A 20910-nucleotide genomic window follows, 5' to 3' on the forward strand; every position below is an offset into this window, starting at 1 on the left:
TTCCCTTCATAACCCTTAAAAAACCCACTAGCCTATGGTCAGGACTAGAGTGTCCTCATTTTCACTAGCCCACAGCAAAGAGTTACTAGTCCCAGATTAGTGGACCAGTGTTGGTGTCAAGCACTGGATAACCTGAAATACTCTCCTATATCTAATATCTGAGGCTAGAGAACTGGCAATCAAAAGTATTTATTAATGTTAGATTATTGATAGGTGAGATAAGATTTGATGTGTTGAGGTCTCTTATGACTTCATTTTCAATGGGTTCAATAAATTTATCTTTATCTTAAACAGCCTTGAAAGCATTTTTCCATTCAAAAATTATCTTGCTATTTTTGCTGAATTATATCTGAACTTGTAGTTTTTGAATGAAACAAACTTATTTTTTGGAATCTTTACTGTCATTGCAGTACGTGTGCACAAAAGAGTTTTGAATGAAGATGGTTTCAATTGTAAATCATGGACAGAACATTCCTATTTTTTGTGTGAATATAACGTATCTGCAGGACTCAAAACAGCAGGCATTATGCAATGCCAACACTCTGATTGCAAGGAAAAGAAAAAAAAAATCATGTACGATTTTCAGAATAAAATGTCAACAGAAATTTTACATTCAAAATTCACTTGTCCTGCAAAAACATTTGTGTTATTTTGAGCCCTGCATGTTACCAGTCCTCTAGCCAAAAACATTTTTCTTTTTTCTACTAGGTTTTCATGTCACATCTTAACTAATGCTATTTTTTTACTCCTAGGCCTAGGGCAAACCCTGAAATTCTTTTAAATTCATCTTCCAACTTTTTGAAATTCTACCAAATTCTTCTTTGAAATGGTTGTCTTTTTGGTTGTGTTTGCTTTAAGATGTTTACACAAGGTATACTATTCTCCTAGGCCTAGGAAGTAACATTTTTTTGAATTCCTTTTTTTTTTTTTTTTGTTATTTCTGAAAAATGCTAGATTAACTTATTTTTCTTTATATTCCTATTTTTCTTTATATTCCTCTAAACCATGTTACTCGTATTGATATCCTTGGTGGATGATTCCTGTCATCAGTACTGATTGACTTGCCCTTGATGGTGCTGCATCATCTTACAAGGCTTTGCAGCTTGGTATAACTGAATATGACAGATTTGGTGAAGCTAGAAAAGAAAAACAAAAAGAAATTGTCAATATCCTGTTGCCTGTTTCCAGTGATGCACATTAGATAGGATCAAATGACAAACGTCATATGCTTGAATGGGTGTAAGCATGGGTGCCCTATCAGTCAGAGTGCTTTCCTCTCACCAAGGCAGTGCAGGTTTGATTCCTGGACTTGGTGTTGCTTACCGGTATGTATTGAGTAGAATTGTTTATTGTTTCTCTCCTGTGCTTCAAGGGTTTTTCTCTGGGTGTTATTTATTTAACGCTTATTGACTGGGACCATAAAACACACTGCTTTCTGGAGGTTCTAGTGAATGTGCAGTTCCAAAAATTTTCCTTCCTCCCTCCCAGCAGGTTTTTTTTATAGGCCTTCCATTCCCTAGAAATTCCAAATTTTTCCATTACCTTTTTTTAAAATTTTGTCCTTTAATTGACCCTTCTCCCCTCAGAAATTTGGAATTGCTTAGTGGGGGAGGGGGAATGGATGGTTTTTGGAACATCACATAAAGTAGTGTTTTGTTATATACGAAGTGCCAAAGAATGCAAAGCAGCTACATATTGTTGCCAATCGAAAGCCATTGCGGGGAAACATTGAAACTTGTTCACATGATACCTCTTACCCAATCAGAGTACAAGAGATAATGGACTTTTACAGTTGGTACACCTACTTGCAAGAACGTTGTCATACGAAAATAGAACATTAGTGGTTTAGTGGGATAGGAATTATATTAAAGAACAAAAGAAGATCACTGAAGCTGAACTTTTTCTTTTGTCTTTTATGTATTCCTTTCTCGCTAAATTACTACTGTTCCATTCTTGTATGACAACCTTCTTGCAAGTAGGTGTATATAACAATATTATTTATTGACTGCTAGTCTTAGATTATGTCTTACATATTCCATCAAGTATGTGAGAGACATGCTGATATCAAACATGATATATCCAATTGCTAAACTTACTTGTCTGTCATCTATCTGATGGCCAGAACTTGACAGCATCATCACCATGACAACATGATCCTTGGTTGAGAGGCTGGCAAGCTGTTGAAAAAATTAGAGATGTGTTGAGAAACCTGAGTGTTTATTACGCTAAGTTAATTAATTTCTCTAGCATGCAAATTTCAGAGTATTAGAAAAAGACATTTTGCAGGTTGTTAGTGATTGTACAACACAAGATTGACCTTTGTGAGAATTTGATGTACTTGGATATACCTTTATCTTTCTGATAAAGTCATCCTCATTAGTATTCTTTATGTATAAAGGCACATGGCATTACATAATAACAACTTCTTGAATACTAATGAAGAGGACATTGAATGGAGAGATCCAAGCACATAATATGTGTGGTCACTAAAACACTATTTCAAGACAGCCAGTATGCAGTGGTCTACTTTGCCAAAAGGGCTCCTTAAAGTACAGTGTGACTACTCTAAATGGGGCTACCTAGACAGCAAGAACCAATCAAATTGTAGGAAGAAAACAATACATTCTAACTTTGGGTAGTTGAGCCAATCAGAAAGCAGCTGTAAACAATAGAGAAAATGATGATGATGATCTAGTTCAGTCTGGGTTTCTGATTGGCTTGAATACCAAAGATTGGAATGCATTGTTTTCATTGAAGATTTTAAATTGGTTCTCTTGTCTTACTGCTGTAATTGACCCCTGTTACAGTAGTTGCACTGTAATGCTAAAGCATGACTGAAATAGGCAGTTTGCATGATGGCGTCATTTTACTACTACTTCTACCAAAATGCTAAAGCATGACTTTTGGCTGGTATCATTTTTATGAATACAAAAGAAAAAACTAATTTGGATGCATTTTTATATTGTAACATAGCTAATAGTTTAACTTACTTGTCTGTCATACATCTGCTGGCAATAGCTTGATGCAATGTAGTATCATCACAATCTAATGATGACACATATCAATACTTGTCATCAAGCTGTTGAAAAAGAAAAAGAGATCTGTGTTTAGAAATCTGAATCAATCATAGATATTTGTTGAAATGATTACATTACTAGCAGTTACTAGTTAGGACTGCACTTGTATAAATGCTCTATAATGCATAATCCTTTTCAATCCTTCAGTCCTGTCACTATACAGTACTAGTCAGCAGTAGACCATGTTGTACAGTGGGAACCCTGTGGTTGTCTGACATCTATCATGTTGGTTATGAGAAATAAAAGCCCATAGAGTGCCTCAACAAAGCATTGTATAACTAACTTATGTATGAAATTGTTCTGCAGAGTAATATACATACCTGATGATTAGTAATAAACTGCTGCTTGGGATATGAACAACATTTTTGTGGCAACAAGTTGAGTCTATATTGTTATGAAGGTCACAGGGTCATCCCCAGGTTGATATTCAGGTCAACATCCATACAGCAACAGTGTGAGTCCATTTTGTTATGAAGGTCACAGGGTCATCAACAGGTTGATTTGCAGTTCATTACTCATAGACAACATTGTATCAAGTGTTTTTGCTTCTTGTTTTAGTGCAGTATACCCATCATTACCAGATTAATACTGAAGTATTCCATTATATATTGGTTAGAGTCAAGATGCAGTATGGTAGTTAGGCTCAGATTTCAGGTTTCCATCTTGTTACATGCTCACTGGACAGCCTTATGGAGTGTTTCACGTGTAAGTTATACTTTTAAGACTGCAATACAAAGAAAGTTAAATCATCAGGACATTAATATTTAGGATTTTCATGGTTCTAACGAGGGAGGGGAGGTCTTAAAATTTCACGAACCAAGTTTCGTGTAACGATGATGACCAAAGTTTCAAAATACGGAAAAAATAAAAATATACTCAAATTAAGCTCACAAACTGTTTGAAAACTTTATAAAATTACATATTTGTGGCAAATTTAATTGTATTTTGCAAGAAAAAGTGAAATTCTTAGAGTTCAAAGCCAACACGTGTCATGGCGGTCAATCGAACTTTCGAAATCTTTAATATGGTTAAAAATACGGAAAAACGCCAGAATAACGCAGAAAAACAGAATAATTCTTACCTTTCATAGTTCTCGTGTCCTTATCTCTCTGTTAGATGGAGCACGAGCTAATAAAATTTTTTTGTTCTTGTAAAAACTTCTCTTTATATTTCCACAGATTGACACACGTCGAACCGCGAAGGAGGCAAGATTTGAAATGAACCAAATTCACGCAAGGACCTGGAACTAGCATTTTACACAGGGATCCCATGAAAATCTTTATTTTTTGTCGAAAAATAGACGGTTTTCGAGTAATATTTTTTGCCCAAAACGTGAAACATGACCAGAAAAGGCTATATTCGTACCCTACGGAGGATAAAAACCCGAAAAAACGCTTATTTTAGGCAAAAAACACTATTATGGTAATTAGTCACGTGACCAGTCACGTGACCCTTAATTTTGTGTTTTTTAAGGCGTGAGTTTTAAATTTTCATAACAAAAAAAAAATCGTGGGTTTGAAGTAACCCTTCCATTCAAATTCAATAAATCACGCAGTTGATGATAAAAGAACATCGAACCTTTATTGTGTGATATTTATTGTCTGACCCATAAAAATAAAAAATAAAAGAAATAAAACAACAGCTGAAAAATATCCTTTAATGTCTAGACTCCACCCGAGCAAGGATAAAATACACCCAGAGACAAAGAGGAACAACCAAATATTTCAAGACGCATGAAGCGCCAATATTTTTTTATTACACTTCAAGTTATTTATCAACTTTATTGATTCATGCGGCTTCGCCAGTTCGCGCGCCTGTTTCGATTTCATGCAGTTAAAGGTACTTTCACACGTTGAAACTTTTAACTTCTTGCTCACACTATACTCGTGCCGGCAAACGAAACTTCGCGAGGAAGTTTTTGAACGAAATTGTGTCGTGTTCCACCCCCGTGAATAATCTTGTCTTGCAACTGAACTCAAGTTTTAGCCAATAATTTCAGCGCGCAAAACAGGAGCTTTACTTCTTGAAGCGAAACAGAACAGACGAACCGTTTGATACTAGTAAATTATGCGCATTAATTTGTTCTCCTTTATTTCAGTTTGAATAAGTGTTTTCAAGCTAAGAATAAAACAGTTTCCCGAGAGAATAACACGTGACTACACAACGCCCTAAGTAATCAAATACATGACGTCATATTTGGGTGAATACTAGAAACCCGTGGAAGGTTTTTTTGTTTAGAAGCAAAAAGGGCCACGAAAGTTGTGTTTTAGTCACGTCGTTCCCTCGAGCATCATTTCTTTCTTTCATAGAATTAACATTCTTCATCATGATACGATAAGAAGCAAGCCTTAAAGAATCTAGCACTTTATGAACAAGTGCCTTTATTGTTTATTGGTTAATCCCTTAAGAATTACTTCTTTGTTTCTCTGTGACGGTCACGGTGTTGATGGGTCATTGTCCAGTCACTCTCACGATTATCCTAAAAACGAGCAGAACAGGAAAATACAAAAGAAATCACAGCTTTTCTGGTGTGGTATTTCTTATGTTTTTCCTGTAAGACTCGCATTCAAGATAATGTTGAAAGCGGTGGTCCAGAGGTCTGGGGTTGGGACGTATAGTGACGACTGAGATTTTGTATTTTTTTAAAAGTATTTTAATAAGACTCACTTAATTTAGCATTTTTTACAGTTATCAGTTATATATATTTCAAACTCTTTTCTTCTCCTTTCACTCTGTTTTATCTTTTACATTTTAATACTATTCATCGCGTCTTTTTTAACACATATTTTCTCTATTGTTCACATTTTTTCTGTGATTTTCTTTCTACTTGTTTCTTCTATTTCCTATTTTCCTTTTTGCTTTTCCTATTTATTTATTTTATCTCGTTTCTCTTTCCTCTCTTCCTACATTTTTATTTTATTTCTTCTTCTTTTATTCTGTCATTCATCTTGCTGTCCACCTGCAAAAATCAATGTAACAGTGCAACGAAATATAACCTCTCTTTATCAGGAATACATGGTTAATATATTTGATAATCTTTGTCCAGTGTGCACGTCTGAGAGTCTGCTTACATGAAGAGAACAGAGAAAAGAACAAAGAACAGAGAAAAGAGGAATTCGAACAGAGAATGAAAGGAGAAAAGAGGACTGACAACAAAAAATAGATTTAAAAAATAGAATAGAGAGAGAGAGGGCAGTACAGTGCAGGGCAGGGCAGGGCAGGGCAGGGCAGGGCAGGGCAGGGCAGGGCAGGGCAGGATAAGAGTGTTTGCACATTGTTTAACATGTTTCCTCCTACCTTTTAGTGGCATCATAGGCATTTGTACATAATACCATATGGTTGTGTAAATGGTTGTTTCTTTCTTTCTGTTCTTCAAGTGGGCTTCTTCCCAATATCCATACTAATCAAACCCTTCTTTTGACTCTGCAGTAGTAGTGTCTGTCATTAAAAACATCAAAGCATCCGTCTAGTCATCCACCCATCCACCAATCCATCCCTCACTCAGTTTATCCCTCCCTCCATCCCTCCCTCCATCCCTAACTCCCTCCCTCCCTCTCTCCCTCCCTCCATTCATCCATCCATCTTTCCCAATGCCTACTATTCTTTCCCACACACAGAAAAGTAATTTAAAATCTCTATAAATATTTACATGCTTACTTGTCAGACTTGTTGTTCTGTTGCCAGGTTGAACCGATGACTTCATAACACAGCTCATCGCAGTCATCTCTTAAGTCATTCACTCATGTCTCTGTCATTAAAAACACAAAGCAGAAATAATAATATTTTCTACCTTATTTATCCATTAATCTATTATCCATCCTCCCAACCACTTCATCAGTTTATTCATCCACCCATCCATCCATCCCTCCCTCACTCACTCACTCCCTCCCTCCCTCCCTCCATCCATCCCTTCTTCCCCAAAGTCTACTATACTGTCCCAAAACACTTTGCAGAAAGATAATTTAAAATCTCTATAAATATGTACATGCTTACTTGCCAGACTGGCTGCTCTGTTGCTGGGATGAACTGATTACTTTAAAACACAGCTCACCACAGTTAGCTACTGGGTGATTTACCTGTATCTTCATTCAAATGGAAGTTAATATGCTGAAATAATAGAACATTATCCAAGTTGAATGTTAGGGCAATGATATTAAATAATGAGCTTATAGTTAAGACGATGTACTAAACATATTAACAAATCAACCAAGAACACACTGCAACACTTTATTAATCCTTCGCATTTGTTTTCCTGTATAATTCCTCTGGAATGAGATGGACTTGGGAATGAAAGGAGTGAAACACAGAGCAAAACCTAAAATCTTGTGCTTGAATGGGAAGAATGTACCCTTAGACACCGATTGCAAGGTAATGCTTGTGTAAAATCATGCAAAGAAAAGCTGTGTAATAATACAAATCGAAAAACCATCGCAGCACAGAAGAGGACAACACATCAAACAAACTCAACTCATGTATGATCCAGTCTCAGACCATGCTTGATCAGACCACAGCGGTGAGAGGTGGTGCTAAACCACTCTGTGTCCCATGCCACTTTGGCTTTCTATATCTATCAAAGTTATCATCATCATAGCTTTTGTCATTGATAACAATAATCTTTCCAACTTATTTATAATTTCATATCATTATTCTTGATACATCTGCTAATGGTTACACTTTCACAAGGTTTGGATGACAACATGAATGGCTGTCCCACCCCTTATAAACTAGAGACATTAAAAGTTGACCACAAGTTTATCAGTTGAATTACAGTCAAGCGTCATACTCTATAAACAAAGTTAATTTTTATCATTAATAATTATTATGATCATCATCGTCATCATTATTTTTAAGGAACAACCTCATAGTCAAACAAGTTTCTATGTAAACCGTGGATTGTTTCAACAATTATGAACTATAAAAGGCTTTCAAGGATTTGTTCTTTAACATTGTTGTTAGGCTGCGAAGGAGTGCCTTTGGGTGGGAATCAAGGAGGAAGGGGAGGAGGACTCGGAGGAGACTGTTTTTGCTATATACGCATCAAGAGTTCTGTGCTACTGCTCTAGGCACATGCTCAAAGGGTCAACAAGTGGGACCATAGGTTGTAAAAATTGCTATATTTTGGTAGACTTGATTTGGAATTAGCTTTACGCTACTTGCTCTTGAATACTTTATGAAAATTGTGCTTGATAAGAAAAATACAATTAAGATATAGCAATGTTTACAACCTGTGATGATGGAACCATGATGGAACACTTGATACATGTATTACCCTCCCTAATTAATATTCAAAAACTTTCCTTTGTTTAACTCCTTTCCAGTCCCTCTCCCCTTAAGCATCACTATGCAACTGTTGAACATAAAACTTAACATGCAGCCTTTTAATTCAATGTCCTATTGCTGTGCAGTCCCAAGATCTGGGCCGTAGCCACCGGCACGGTACGTTGGTCCGGTTTCAACCGGACCAACTTTCGGGAAACAAAAGATAAGAAAAATAATAAAAATAATAAAAAAGTATAAGAAAAACTGAAAACCCTCAAAAACCGGACCAATCAGAAATTGGTGGCTACGGCCCTGAAGATGCACAAACAGTCTTGTACCATTGCCTCCCTTTCATCAGCGCCTCCAGCATCCTTTTTCCATGTCTCGGCAATGCACAATTTGTCAGTTTGATTTAAAGGGCAGAATGAGAAGTTTAACTCCATTAAATTGTCTGTAGAATGGTTTCACAATAGTCCTAAAATTTCGTTTGATATTGGTGAATTAATGTTACAGGCTCATAGATTGATGTATTGCAGACGAGCTTGTCCTATGAGCATCCAGGAATAACTGGAGAAAACCACTATCAATGCCAGGGTTGCCACTGATGCTGAGATTGATAAGGGTCTGGCTATGGCTTACCAGCCTGTGGAGCAAATAGAAAATCCTGTCATTAGGAAACTGAAGGCTACATGGCTACATGTGCCTTGCTGAGACCATCATGATTGTGATTCATTAGAGAAAATTTATAAATTCAAACATGTAACTAGAATGGTTATGTATGTGTGGGAACATATGTTACTGATTTACAGCACCTACACGGTACAACATGTCGTAACATTGAAATGGCTTCCCATAAGAATAGTTATCTTATGAGTGGGAAACAAATGGTACTGACTTATAGCGACTACTAATTTTCTTTATCGTTTTCCACTCATATGAAGAACAACTCTTGTGTATGCCCTTTAGGTTGAAGCTATTAGGACACCTGTAGCTATATAACTAGAAAGCCCTTTTAATGTTCAGCACTCTAATTAGATGACATACCAGGAGAAAGGAAAGCCACTTAAGTGCTAAATTGGGAATCCACTTCAATGTTAACACACCCACAGGTGTCAATCATTAAAACACCTCATTGAGTAATAAGAGGCACAGAAGAGATAGAAAATCTTTTCAATATTTGACAAAGTACCATGACACATGGAAGCCATTTCAAAGCTCTATCTCAGGAATCCATATCAGTAACATGACACATGGAAGCTATTTCAATGTTGTATCTTAGGAATCCATATCATTAACATGACACATGAAAGCCATTTCAATGCTGTATCTCAGGAATCCATATCAGTAACATGACACATGGAAGCCATTTCTATGCTCTATCTTATATAATGAAGGTGATGATAATGATGATGACAATAATGATGATAATGACGATGATGATGGTGATGATGATGGTGAATTAACAACAACATAATTACTTTGATGCTGATTGGTCAAAAGGGGGAGGGGGAACATAGTGAAGATGATGATGATGATGTTGATGATGATGGTGATGATGATGGTGAATTAACAACAACATAATTACTTTGATGCTGATTGGTCAAAAGGGGGAGGGGAAACATGGTGAAGATGATTATGTTTTTCATGATGATGCTGATGTTGATGATGATGATGCTGCTGATGGTGATGATGATGTTGATGATGATGATGATGTTAATAATAACAGTCAAACAAATACCTGCTAAGAAGATCAGTAGCATCGTTCTCAATATAATTACAACTAAGGTCCAGTGTTTGGAGAACATCTTTAAAACAATGCCTGTCTGTCAGAGGTTCCATGTCTTGGTTTCCCAAACAGCAATTGCTAAGATTTAGGTTTTGCAAAGCACAATCATCCTGTAATGGAAAGGAAATCAAAATTAAACTAATGGATAATGGGTGGTAAAAGAAAGAGAGAAATGAGAGTGTTAATGTTGAATAATGAGTGAAGGGGCAAAAGATATTGTATGAAGAAGAAAGTCTCAATGAAATTATTATATAGTTAGGATAGTACATGCATGCTGATTGGTCAAAAGGGGGAGGGGGAAGGAGGAGGGAACATGCCTCTCTCCTGTGTCCTGTGCCAATAATAATTCCATAATTCTTGAGTATATAATCTTAGGATTGAATATCAGAGAAAAGATGAAATTCTGGTTTAAAAAATCTTTAAGTATTAATTCCCCTCTGGCAAACTTTGCTAAATCCCCGCTCAAGCAGTGATTATCGTCCCGTAATCACTGATCACTCAACCAATTACTGCGCACTCAACTCAACTCTATATTCAACTCTAAAATTATATTCTAATGATGATTAATGTCCCAGCTGTAGCTGAAGATCCTGAAGGAAGGAGGGGGGAGGGGGGGGGGGGTCTTAATCCCATTTCCCATCCCTTATTTTAGACTAATTGTAAAGCAGAAAAAAAGTCTACCACATTATAGAGTGTGTGCAACCATGTGACTCAAAATCCCTTGAGATATGAATAACAATCAAACTGCCGCCATGTTGGTTGATCTAACAAGAGATGCTAATGAGGAATGTCTTGTTATCGTCAATTAAGATGGCGGCTATGATGTAGCATGCACACGCTCTATAGGGACACTGATGGTTAACAAATACTGATGACAAAAGAAAAGATAGGAAAAAAAGGCACAAAGATGCACAAGTTAGGTTTACCTTGTCCATGTGCTGAGCTAGACCATCTGTTGGCATAGCAACGTCACTCTTATTATACACTGTTGATGAGACATCTAAATGACAACAGATCACGCACTCCTTGTCCTTCAAAGTTGTTGTGGGCAATAGAAAGCTACCGCATGCTAGAAGCTGTGGAAATCAGGGGAAGATATTATGAATATTATGAATACATCAAGAATAGCAAACTAAAAAAAATACAATTGGCTACTTGACATGTGCACTGGTCAGGAAATGGGTCTGGTAGTAGACATGACGATGGAGACCTTATGCATAAGGGATGGCAAGACCAGGATGGCAAGACCAGGATGGCGATACTAGGATGGTGACACTAGGGTTATAACTGAATAGGTATTTGTGTTAGCAGACTAGTGGGCTTATTACTAGTTTTTTGGCTACTGCTTTGTAGAGGCGAAGTCACTGCAACATCAGGTTATATTTGTAAGTCCGTCCATATCACCACAGGAAGCCCAAAAGTACTCAATCAATAACTTCGGAACCAATCAGCAATTAGTCTCCTACGCAGCCGCTATAGATAGTGAGCGTTGTATGACAACACTAATAGCAGCTGTAGGAGAATTATTAGCAATAAGCCACTCAAGTTCAAGCTTATGAGGAATGCTTTGTTATCGTCAACCAAGATGGCGGAGATGACATACATGTAACATGCACCTGCTCTATTTCATTTTTCTGGTATACAAAAAATTAATTAATAGTAAAAAAATCTTAAAATAGCAGACAATCTCATAATTAATTTCTTTAAAATTAAAATAAAACTGGAATAAATGGAATTAAAAAAAAACATTTCACATATGTGATTTTTTCTGAATCATTTATAGTCTTGGGTTTTGAATAAAAAATACTTATACTTTTTTAACCTTTCTGTGGTGTGCTGAAAATAGTTTTGAATGATGATGTTTTCAATGAAATTATTGTAAATCATAAAGAAAACATTCCTACAAAAACATTTGTGAAATAATCTTATTTGCAGGACTCAAAACAGCAGTAAAAAATGCAATGCCAATTTCCTGATTGCAAGTAAGATAAAATAACTGTCACCTATGCTCATTTTTTTATGTGACTTGGAGTTGTGAAAGGCTTGTACGGCACTCTTCTTCAGTCGTTTCATCTAAGGCTTGTAATTTACCTATTACCCATGTTCTTATTTGATATCCGAGCACATCCCACACGGCATACTGCCTCATAAAATTATATATGTCATCTATGATGTTGAGAATAATATGTTGGACAAAAATGTTCAGTCAAAATTCACTTGTCCTGCACAAACATTAATTTGTGTTATTTTGAGTCCTGCATGTTACCATTCCGTTAGCCAAACATAACTTTTCCTATTCCTTCTAATTATTATTTTTTCTCAAATCTTAACTAAAAGCCAGTTAATTTACTCCTAGGCCGAGGTAAAGTCCTGAAATTCTTTTAAATTCATCTTATGATAATATTATTGTTGAAATGTGTAGTTCCAGAAATCATCCATACCCACCCACAGAGGAATTTGGAATTTCCGAAGAGTAGGGGGGTCAGAGAAAGAACAAATATTACAGAAGTGTATGGAAGAAAATTGGAATTTCCGGGGGTGGGGGGGGTGTCTTAAAAAAATTCCTCCATGAGCCCTGGGGTATGGATAATTTATGGAACTACACAATTCTACAAAATTCTTATTTAACATTTTTTGTTTATACTATGGAATCCACTGGAGTGTTGAAATGCAAGAAACAAAGCATGTCATTGTTTACACCCACAAACATTCACATCTTGTCTCAAAACATACAAATTGTTGGCTACAAATCGGAGCCTTCTTTAAGCCACGTTTCATAAAATCACAAAGGAAAAAAATTTGCAATAAATTGTGACCAAGTAAACAACACGTACGAGTTTCGTCTTTACTATAACTCAGTTTATTACCACAACGAAACGGCGAGAACTACGATAAGTAATCAATAGAAAAATTGATTAATTACACATCTACGATGTTGTTTTTCAAATGACTATAAGTATTTCTGTAATCTTACACTAAATACACTGCAAGTAGGATTAGCTTAGACTGGTGTTTGACCATCCTAAATTACCTATTACAAACATAGCGACTTCGGCTATCTGGCAACTTACGATATAACTTATAAGACATTACTATTGAAGTAATTTTATATTTGAAACAACAACTAAACAATCTTGAAAACGGTTGCTTAAGGCAAACCTGAGATCAATTGTTTTTCTTACATTCTCTAGTTTTGCGTAAAGGAAACAGACTTCTATGCTTAAGTAATATATAATAACAATGTTTTACTTACCAGTTTCGATTATTTCTAGTCTTTTAACTAACTTAATTAACACAACTTTTCTTGACTCTCTTTGAATGAACGTTGAACACAACTGAACTGACAAAGTAAATAACTAACGACGAAAACTTCGTCATACTTTTATTTTAAATTAACGACAAAAAAACCACATCATACTTTTTGTATTTTCATGCGCGCTCTAAATTTCTAATGATGAGTGCGCGCGCTAAAAACGTTATGAAAACAACTGAAAATATTCAACTTGCCACAAAATATAAAGTATATATAAGAATTCAAGCAAATTTAAAGTGCTAACTTGTTAAATTCAAAGTTATTTTCAAGTTGCACATGCCTTTAGGAATGCAGTGGAATATGCATTGATGTTTGTGGGTGCAGGGATCATGACAAGTTTTTCCAGCATTTCCACACTACGGTAGATTCTGTAGTACAACTTTAGGTATACTTTTCTCATAGCCTAGGTAGTAACTATTTTTTTTAATTCTGTTTTTAAAACTTAAAAAATAAGTCTAGCATTTTTCAAACTAATTTCTGAAAAATGCTAGACTAATTCTTGTTTTTTTTAATTGCAGAATGATACTAGATTTTAATTTCTAAACCATGTTACTCATATTGATATCCTTATCTGTGATGAATGATTCCGGTCATCAGCATCGTATTGATTGACTTGATCTTGATGATGCTGCATCATCTCACAAAGGCTTTGCAGCACAACAGCTTGGTATGACTGAATACGACAGATTTGGTGAAACAATGAAATTGTCAAAATCTTGTTGCTTGTTTTAGTTTCACACATCAGATAGGATCAAATGGCAAAGTTATATCTTTAGACTTAGACTTTATTTTTATTCACACACTTGACAATGGTGCAGTAATGTACCCCAGGACTGTAAACGCTGTGCTACTCTATTGTCGCTTAAGAACAAGTCAAATGCTTATTACACTATCTATAAGATTCCGTCATATTCCTTCTGCCATAAATAACTATTCGTTTATACTTTTGTCACTACTTTTCACTTTTTTGCTCCTTATACTGTAAGGGGGCAGTTGTCAATTGGGACTCTGTCCTGTTACTGCCTCCTGTCACATGCTCGTTTTTTCTTTTTTTTTCCTATTTTTTTCTCTTAATTGTCTGTCGTACTGTTTGTAATTTCGTTTTGGTGTAATGTGTGAATTTTCTTTGGTGATGAAAACAATAATCATAAAATGGATAAAAAATGATATTAATTTACGAAAAGAACTTTAATAATAAGATATAGAGTTTTACATAAATATAGTTACAAAATGATAGAAAAGTTGTGTGTGTGGCTGTTGATGAGTTAAAACGTTTGAGTCAACAACGTTAACCACCCACTGAATTTTTGACAAATTAATCAGTGTGGAACCAAGATTGGCTAAGCATCTGAAAAAATTACCACAGTTTTGGAAAAAGTGGAACAAAGTGAGAAGAGATTTGTGATGAAGCTCATTATTTTTGACTTTGAAAACCACAGTAAGCATGGGTAGCACAGGTAAGAGGGCTCTCCTCTCATGTTCACCAAGGCAAGGTTTGATACTGGATTTGGTGTCATATCCCAGGGAAGGGGGGGGGGGGGGGTGGGTACTTCCATATATGTACTATACAGGGATGATCTGCTGAGCAGGGTATGGTTTTTCAAGCTTCTTGTCATAAACAGGGTATGCAATTTCACTCAAGTTCCAAGTTCTTCCTGAGTTTCCTGTCATATTCAGGGTTTCTACTTTCGTATTGACCAAAACTGGTTAGTATGGTCTTCAAAAAACCATATGCGAGCTGACATGATAATTGAAACAGGAACTCAGTGCAATTAATTTTATCTTTGGTCATAAACAGGGTCTACAAATCTGTGTTGTTTTTTTGCCATAAACAGGGTTCCCTTTTCAAAATCCCAGCAGAACACCCCTACCCAAATCCTAGCAGAGTACAGTACCCCCACCAGGTGTCATATGTGGGTAGATTTGCTCAAGGTTTCCCTCTTGTGCTTTAAGGGCTTTTCTTTTGGGCCCCAGTTTTCCTCCCTACACAAAACCAACTTTTAGATTCCAATCCTCAGGGCTCATTGGAAGAAGAGCCACTCTGCGGAATTGCCAAAGTTCAATTCAATGTACAGTATTGATTGATCGCAAGTCATGCTACTCTGTGCAATTTTCTCAGTAATGACAAAAGGGTAAATTATACAGGTTGAAAAGATGGAAAAAAGAAAAAACTTACTAATGTTTGGGATGCTAGTCCTTCGTCGGAGTAAAAGAGGAAAGACTAGAGTCTGAAATGTCCCAGTGTATAATTTACCCTTTTATCATTACTGTTTCATTAGAAACACTTATACATCTCACACTAGTTTTTAGCTAGTTATCTCTTCTTAATTTTCTCAGCAATTTGTTTCACAGTGCTTGAAAATATAGCATTGCAAGTTGCCGAGGTGAAGTGTTACACTGCGATGCCATCTCAGCAACTTGCAATATATTCTGGCTCCTCAGGACAAAATTAAGAAATGTGCGCACACATTCTTGAAAAAAATGCCTTATTGGGTTTTTCATAAACATGTAAACTCTGTGTCTCAAAATTTGTTTTTTCGCTGCTGTCAATCAAACCTAATCAGTTGGTACCTTTTTTTTGACTGGCGGCATGCAGCAAAAAAACAAATTTTTGGAGACATAGAGTTTGCATGTTCATTAAAAAATTGCAGCAAGTAAAATTGTGAGAAAAGTTGTTTTAGGGGTGATATCATATTGAGTATCATATGTATTTAAAAAATATTTTTTTAATATATTTAATATATTTGGGTTTCCTTGGTTTGCTCAAAGACACAAAGAAACAAGAACAAATCAACACAAACATAAACATGGTGCAATTGTTGAAGTCTCTTGCATGAGCATTGCAATAGACAGCACTAGCAAAAGATATTTTGCAGGTTGTCAGTGGTTGTATATAAAAGACTGGCCTTTATGATGAATATAAGTTTTCATATGTACAATGTATAAACTTGGATGTAGCTTTATTTCTGATAAAGTCATCCTCATTAGTATTCTTTATGTATAAAGACACAAGTCATTATATAAAAAATTGTTGAATACTAAAATGAAGAGGACTTTATTGGGTACAGAGGTCCAAGAATGTGATGTGTGTGGTCACTAAAACACTATGTACAGTTTGTCACTATGATGTCACAGCTTGTTTATAAGAATGGTCGGCTGCATTGATACATATGTAGCTCTGAATTATATCTGGTTTTCAAATATTTTATGAACCTCTGCTTATCCTACAATATATACGGTATATGGTTGGTATTAATGCTTTCGTAAGTTCTAAAACGTACTTATTGGGCTTACTGGGCTATTTCGTCTTACTGGGCTATTCCTTCTTGTATATATTGGACTATACGTCTAATATTGGGCTATTGATTTCTAAGCGTATGTAAACATCGAGGTGTCAATACGACAACGCAATACTATATTCAGTTGCATCTCCCCCCACCTGACTGAAATGATGAATAAAACCTGGTTTTTAAAAGAATATGGAACCGTAATGGTAATCTTAAGTTAAAGCTTAAGATTTTTAGTTTACAACTGATTCAGTGCAAAAATGAAACGATAGCTCAAAATAAAATGCTTTTTTGAAGGACGAATGAACCCAGAAAACACGAAATAAACCTTATCTCAGTATTTGTATAGATATTAGTGTAGTACGTAAGCATTTCTTACCGGATAAAGGATGGTATTTTTAGCCACATTTTCCTTCTTCTTCCGCCATCTTGTGTGTTTATGTTTTTGACAAAACCCGCACAGCATCATGGGACACCACAGGGATACCATGCAGTAGAAAACACAACGAAAAACAAAAAATGATTATAGAAGTACTTACGGTTCAAGTTATATTTATAAAATATTTTAGATATAACGCGCGCGCTGATTGGCTAGCTACCATGATTATACATGAGGGCAGAGACACACTCGTACAAAATTATTGTTCAAAACGTCTTTATGAATGCAACGCCTCTTGTACCTAAACTTGCTTCTTTCGTGCTCTACAGCTAACAGCGCGTTTATATCACAGTACAGAGGCATGCGCGCGCGTTTTATATTCCTTCATTGAATATTCAATTCATAATTTACTTCACCGAGCGAGCGTGACAGAAGAGACTTCAATAACACATGCGCATTTTCGATTCTTTAATCTTTTTTCTTTTGATTTCATGTCCTGCGCAGTAAAGAAGACAACCTTTCCACCTATAGATATGAAGGTATACAATACAATACAATACAATTTTATTTGGCACCTTATACTAATAGTACATGAGTGTTTGATTCCAAATATATTATAGGTATATATATATACTATGTATTAGGTAATTTTCTTAATTCATTTTCACGTATCAGCATACATTGATGAATGTATGCTGATATGGCTCTTTGTAGAGACGCTGATTTTGAATTGATTAAGAACATAAAACGACTGTCAGCGCTCATATTGTTGAAATTAATGCTGGTGTTTTTTTCTATTAACTCTCTTAAGTCGTTTCTATGAGAGTCATATAGTGGACACCAAACTAGAAAGTGTTTTTCGTTTTCTACTCCCGACTTACACACTGGGCAAATCCTTTCATCGTAAATGAGATAAGGCCTCTTATACCTCCCCGTTTCTACTTCAAGCTTATGGTTACTAATTCTTAATTTTGTAAGCGCCACTCTGTGCTTAATATTGGTGACTTGACTTAAATATTCTTCAAAGTTATAATCCGTTTTGAACTGACGAAAGACTCTGAGTTTATTTTTATGTCTGTCGTCTTTCCTTTCATCATTGTGGAGATTACTCCATAAAATTTGCCTCTCAATGTCATATATTCTTTGGGTTATTATTTTTCCATATTCATACCATCTTGGAGAAAGTTCATTTTGTTTCATCCAAATTATCCCCAATCCGAGTTGTTCTAAAGTAGTTTTAATTTTTATGCTCCAAAAGGCTTTTTTAGTTTCATTTTTAATATCTTGGTAGACTTCGGCTGAAAGTTTTTTTGGGTGTAGTTCCGACTTTATAATTTTATGCCAGAATTTAAAGCTTCTACTGCATGCTTTGCATTTTAGCGGAAACCTTCCTAACTCAGCTCTGCATGCAAGGTTACTAGCATTCTTTGTCACCTTGAGGAGCATTTTGCAAAATTTCAAATGAACAAGTTCCATGGGCTCTTGGTCTTTGGTGCTTAATGTTTCGATACCCCATATCTCACTTGCGTATAGAAGTATTGGTGTAACAAGCGAGTCAAACAGTTTTATAGTTAATTTGATATTGGATGTGAAAAATTCACCCATTTGTTTTTTCATCTGAAATAGTGCCTTTAATGCAGCTTTTTTAATTCTTGTTTTGCAAACGTAAAGTTTCCAAAGGTTGTAAAATTTAATCCTAAATATTTATATGATTTAACGTTTTCTAGTTTAGATTTGTTCAAATAGAATTGGAAGTTATTCATTGTCTTCCCTGTATTATTGAAAACCATCACTTTTGTCTTTGTTATATTAACTGTTAAGCCTGATTGTTCACAAAATGCCTCTAGCTTGTCGAGATATTTCTGAAGCCCTTTAGCAGATTTAGAGAACAGAACCAGGTCATCTGCATATAAAAGAGTACTAATCGGTTTGCCATTCAACATTACATCATTGTTGTTACACGAATTTAATGAGTCAGGCAGATCGTGAAGATATAAATTAAATAACGTAGGGCTCAGCATACAGCCTTGTTTAACACCCATATAACAGGAAAATGTCGGAGAAATGTGTCCATTTACTTTGATTGCTGATTGATCAGTGGAGTACATCGATTGTATCACTCTTAGAAAATTTCCATTTATACCAACATTTTCAAGTTTTGCCATTAAGTTTTTCCTTGGGATGCAGTCAAACGCTTTTTGAAAATCTACAAAGCAGGAAAAAAGGAAATTATTTTTCTTCCGTGGCTTACTTTTAACATATTTATCGATTACGGATTTCAGAATAAAAATACTATCTGTTGTTCCGTGCTTTTTTCTAAACCCACCCTGTTCCTGTTTAATTATATTATTCGTAGTTAGGTAATCATAGAGCCGTTTGTTAAGTATTGCCGTAAAAACTTTGCCAATTGCAGAAAGGAGTGTTATTCCACGGTAATTTTCAGCTTTCGTTGGATCGTCCTTTTTATGCAATGGAACAATATATCCTAGATTCCATGAAGAGGGAAACTTTCCGTTGTCTAGGATTTTATTGAAAATTACCGTTAGGTGTCCTTTTAGTGCTTCCTTTCCCGTTATCAATGAAGGTATATGTTGAAGTGGATACGCAGATACGCGGATACGCAGTGAAGTAGACCACCCCTCCACTTATAGATATAAGGGTCTGTGTTGGACCAGCCAACCCATTGAGGGTCAGAAAAAGATCTCTGCTCGCAGGGTAGAGTGGTGGCGTTTATTGTGCAACAAAATGTCTTTTTTCCCCAATGTAGTGGAGGGGGGGTCTTCTACTTTGCGTACCCGCGTATCCAAACATTTAAAGGAATGATGTTAAGCGCGGGGAAACCGATAGATGTACCCAACTAGCCATGGCAAATGTCGAACCAACCATGAACTAAGTTCAGTCGAACCTATTAATTTCTAAATTGGCTCATGGTTAGCGAATGATGTTCGTCGCAAGTAAGTTCGACTCTACTGAAAAGGTTTGAGTCCAGCACAAATTCGACAAGCCAAGTCGGATATTTCGACTATGGAGCGACATACAGGGGCAGATCCAGGGGTAGTAAAATTGGGTGACTAGAGTCACCCCCTCTTTTCCGCAAGTTCCTGGTAAAACCTTTGTAACATTTACCTCCCCTCCCCCCCCCCCCCCCCACCTTTCTAAAATTCCTGGATCCGCCCCTGTCGATATGTAAAATAGTGAATGAATCATGCAAATCGTAGGAGTTTTACCGAGTCGTGAAAACAACCACTCCATGGGGAAGGTATGGATATTTTCTGGTACTACACAATATACCCTCCTCAGACCCTCCCCACCCTTGGAAATTCCAATCCCCCACCATGGAGAAGACTATTTAATGGACACTAATGGACCAACCATATGAACCAACAACACAAACCAAACCACCCACCCACCCATCCCACCAACCCACCCATTGACCTAATGACCAACTGACCTACCTACCAACCAACCCACTAATCCAACCACTAATCCAACCCAACCACCAACCATCCAACCGACCAACCCAACCACCCACCACACAAAAATAAATGCGCACTAAGTTGCTTTGTTCAAGGAAACTGTGTTTGAATTAAAACAGGTGATGAAAAACTCATTCTATGAAGTTACTAAATTAAAGTTACTTAGAATGGTGCGTTTTCGCAAAATTCAATTTTTTAAGTTTTCTTAGTTGAAAAATCGTAGGCAATTATAAATTGTCAGGCGTGTAAGTGCAACAAAGAAAATCGTTAGTATATCACAGTTGCTGTAGCTTTTGCTGATCCATAGTAAATGCTACTGTTTGGCTATAGCTA

The 20910-nt window shown here is 36.1% G+C and overlaps 1 protein-coding gene and 1 long non-coding RNA gene across 2 annotated transcripts; both read right to left on the reverse strand.

The window, feature by feature from the left end:
* Positions 1–930: 930 nt before the first annotated feature.
* Positions 931–3056, reverse strand: LOC116287209 (uncharacterized). Its single transcript, XR_004196047.2, has 3 exons — positions 2991–3056; positions 2097–2177; positions 931–1136 (listed from the first exon to the last, which is right to left on the reverse strand). It is a non-coding gene; the product is annotated as an uncharacterized LOC116287209 (long non-coding RNA).
* A 4234-nt stretch (positions 3057–7290) lies between these two features.
* Positions 7291–17188, reverse strand: LOC116287225 (tonsoku-like protein). The gene is made up of 4 exons (XM_031693874.2): positions 17102–17188; positions 11049–11198; positions 10075–10232; positions 7291–8979 (listed from the first exon to the last, which is right to left on the reverse strand). The coding sequence occupies exons 1-4, from the start codon at positions 17186–17188 to the stop codon at positions 8844–8846; spliced, it is 531 nt and encodes a 176-aa protein (XP_031549734.1). The 3' UTR covers positions 7291–8843.
* Between the last annotated feature and the right edge of the window lie 3722 nt (positions 17189–20910).

Source organism: Actinia tenebrosa, unplaced genomic scaffold (genome assembly GCF_029948245.1).
Source record: "Actinia tenebrosa isolate PJP-AT-01 unplaced genomic scaffold, QUT_ActTen_1.0 PGA_scaffold13__45_contigs__length_12533684, whole genome shotgun sequence".
NCBI classification, from domain to species: Eukaryota; Metazoa; Cnidaria; class Anthozoa; order Actiniaria; family Actiniidae; genus Actinia; species Actinia tenebrosa.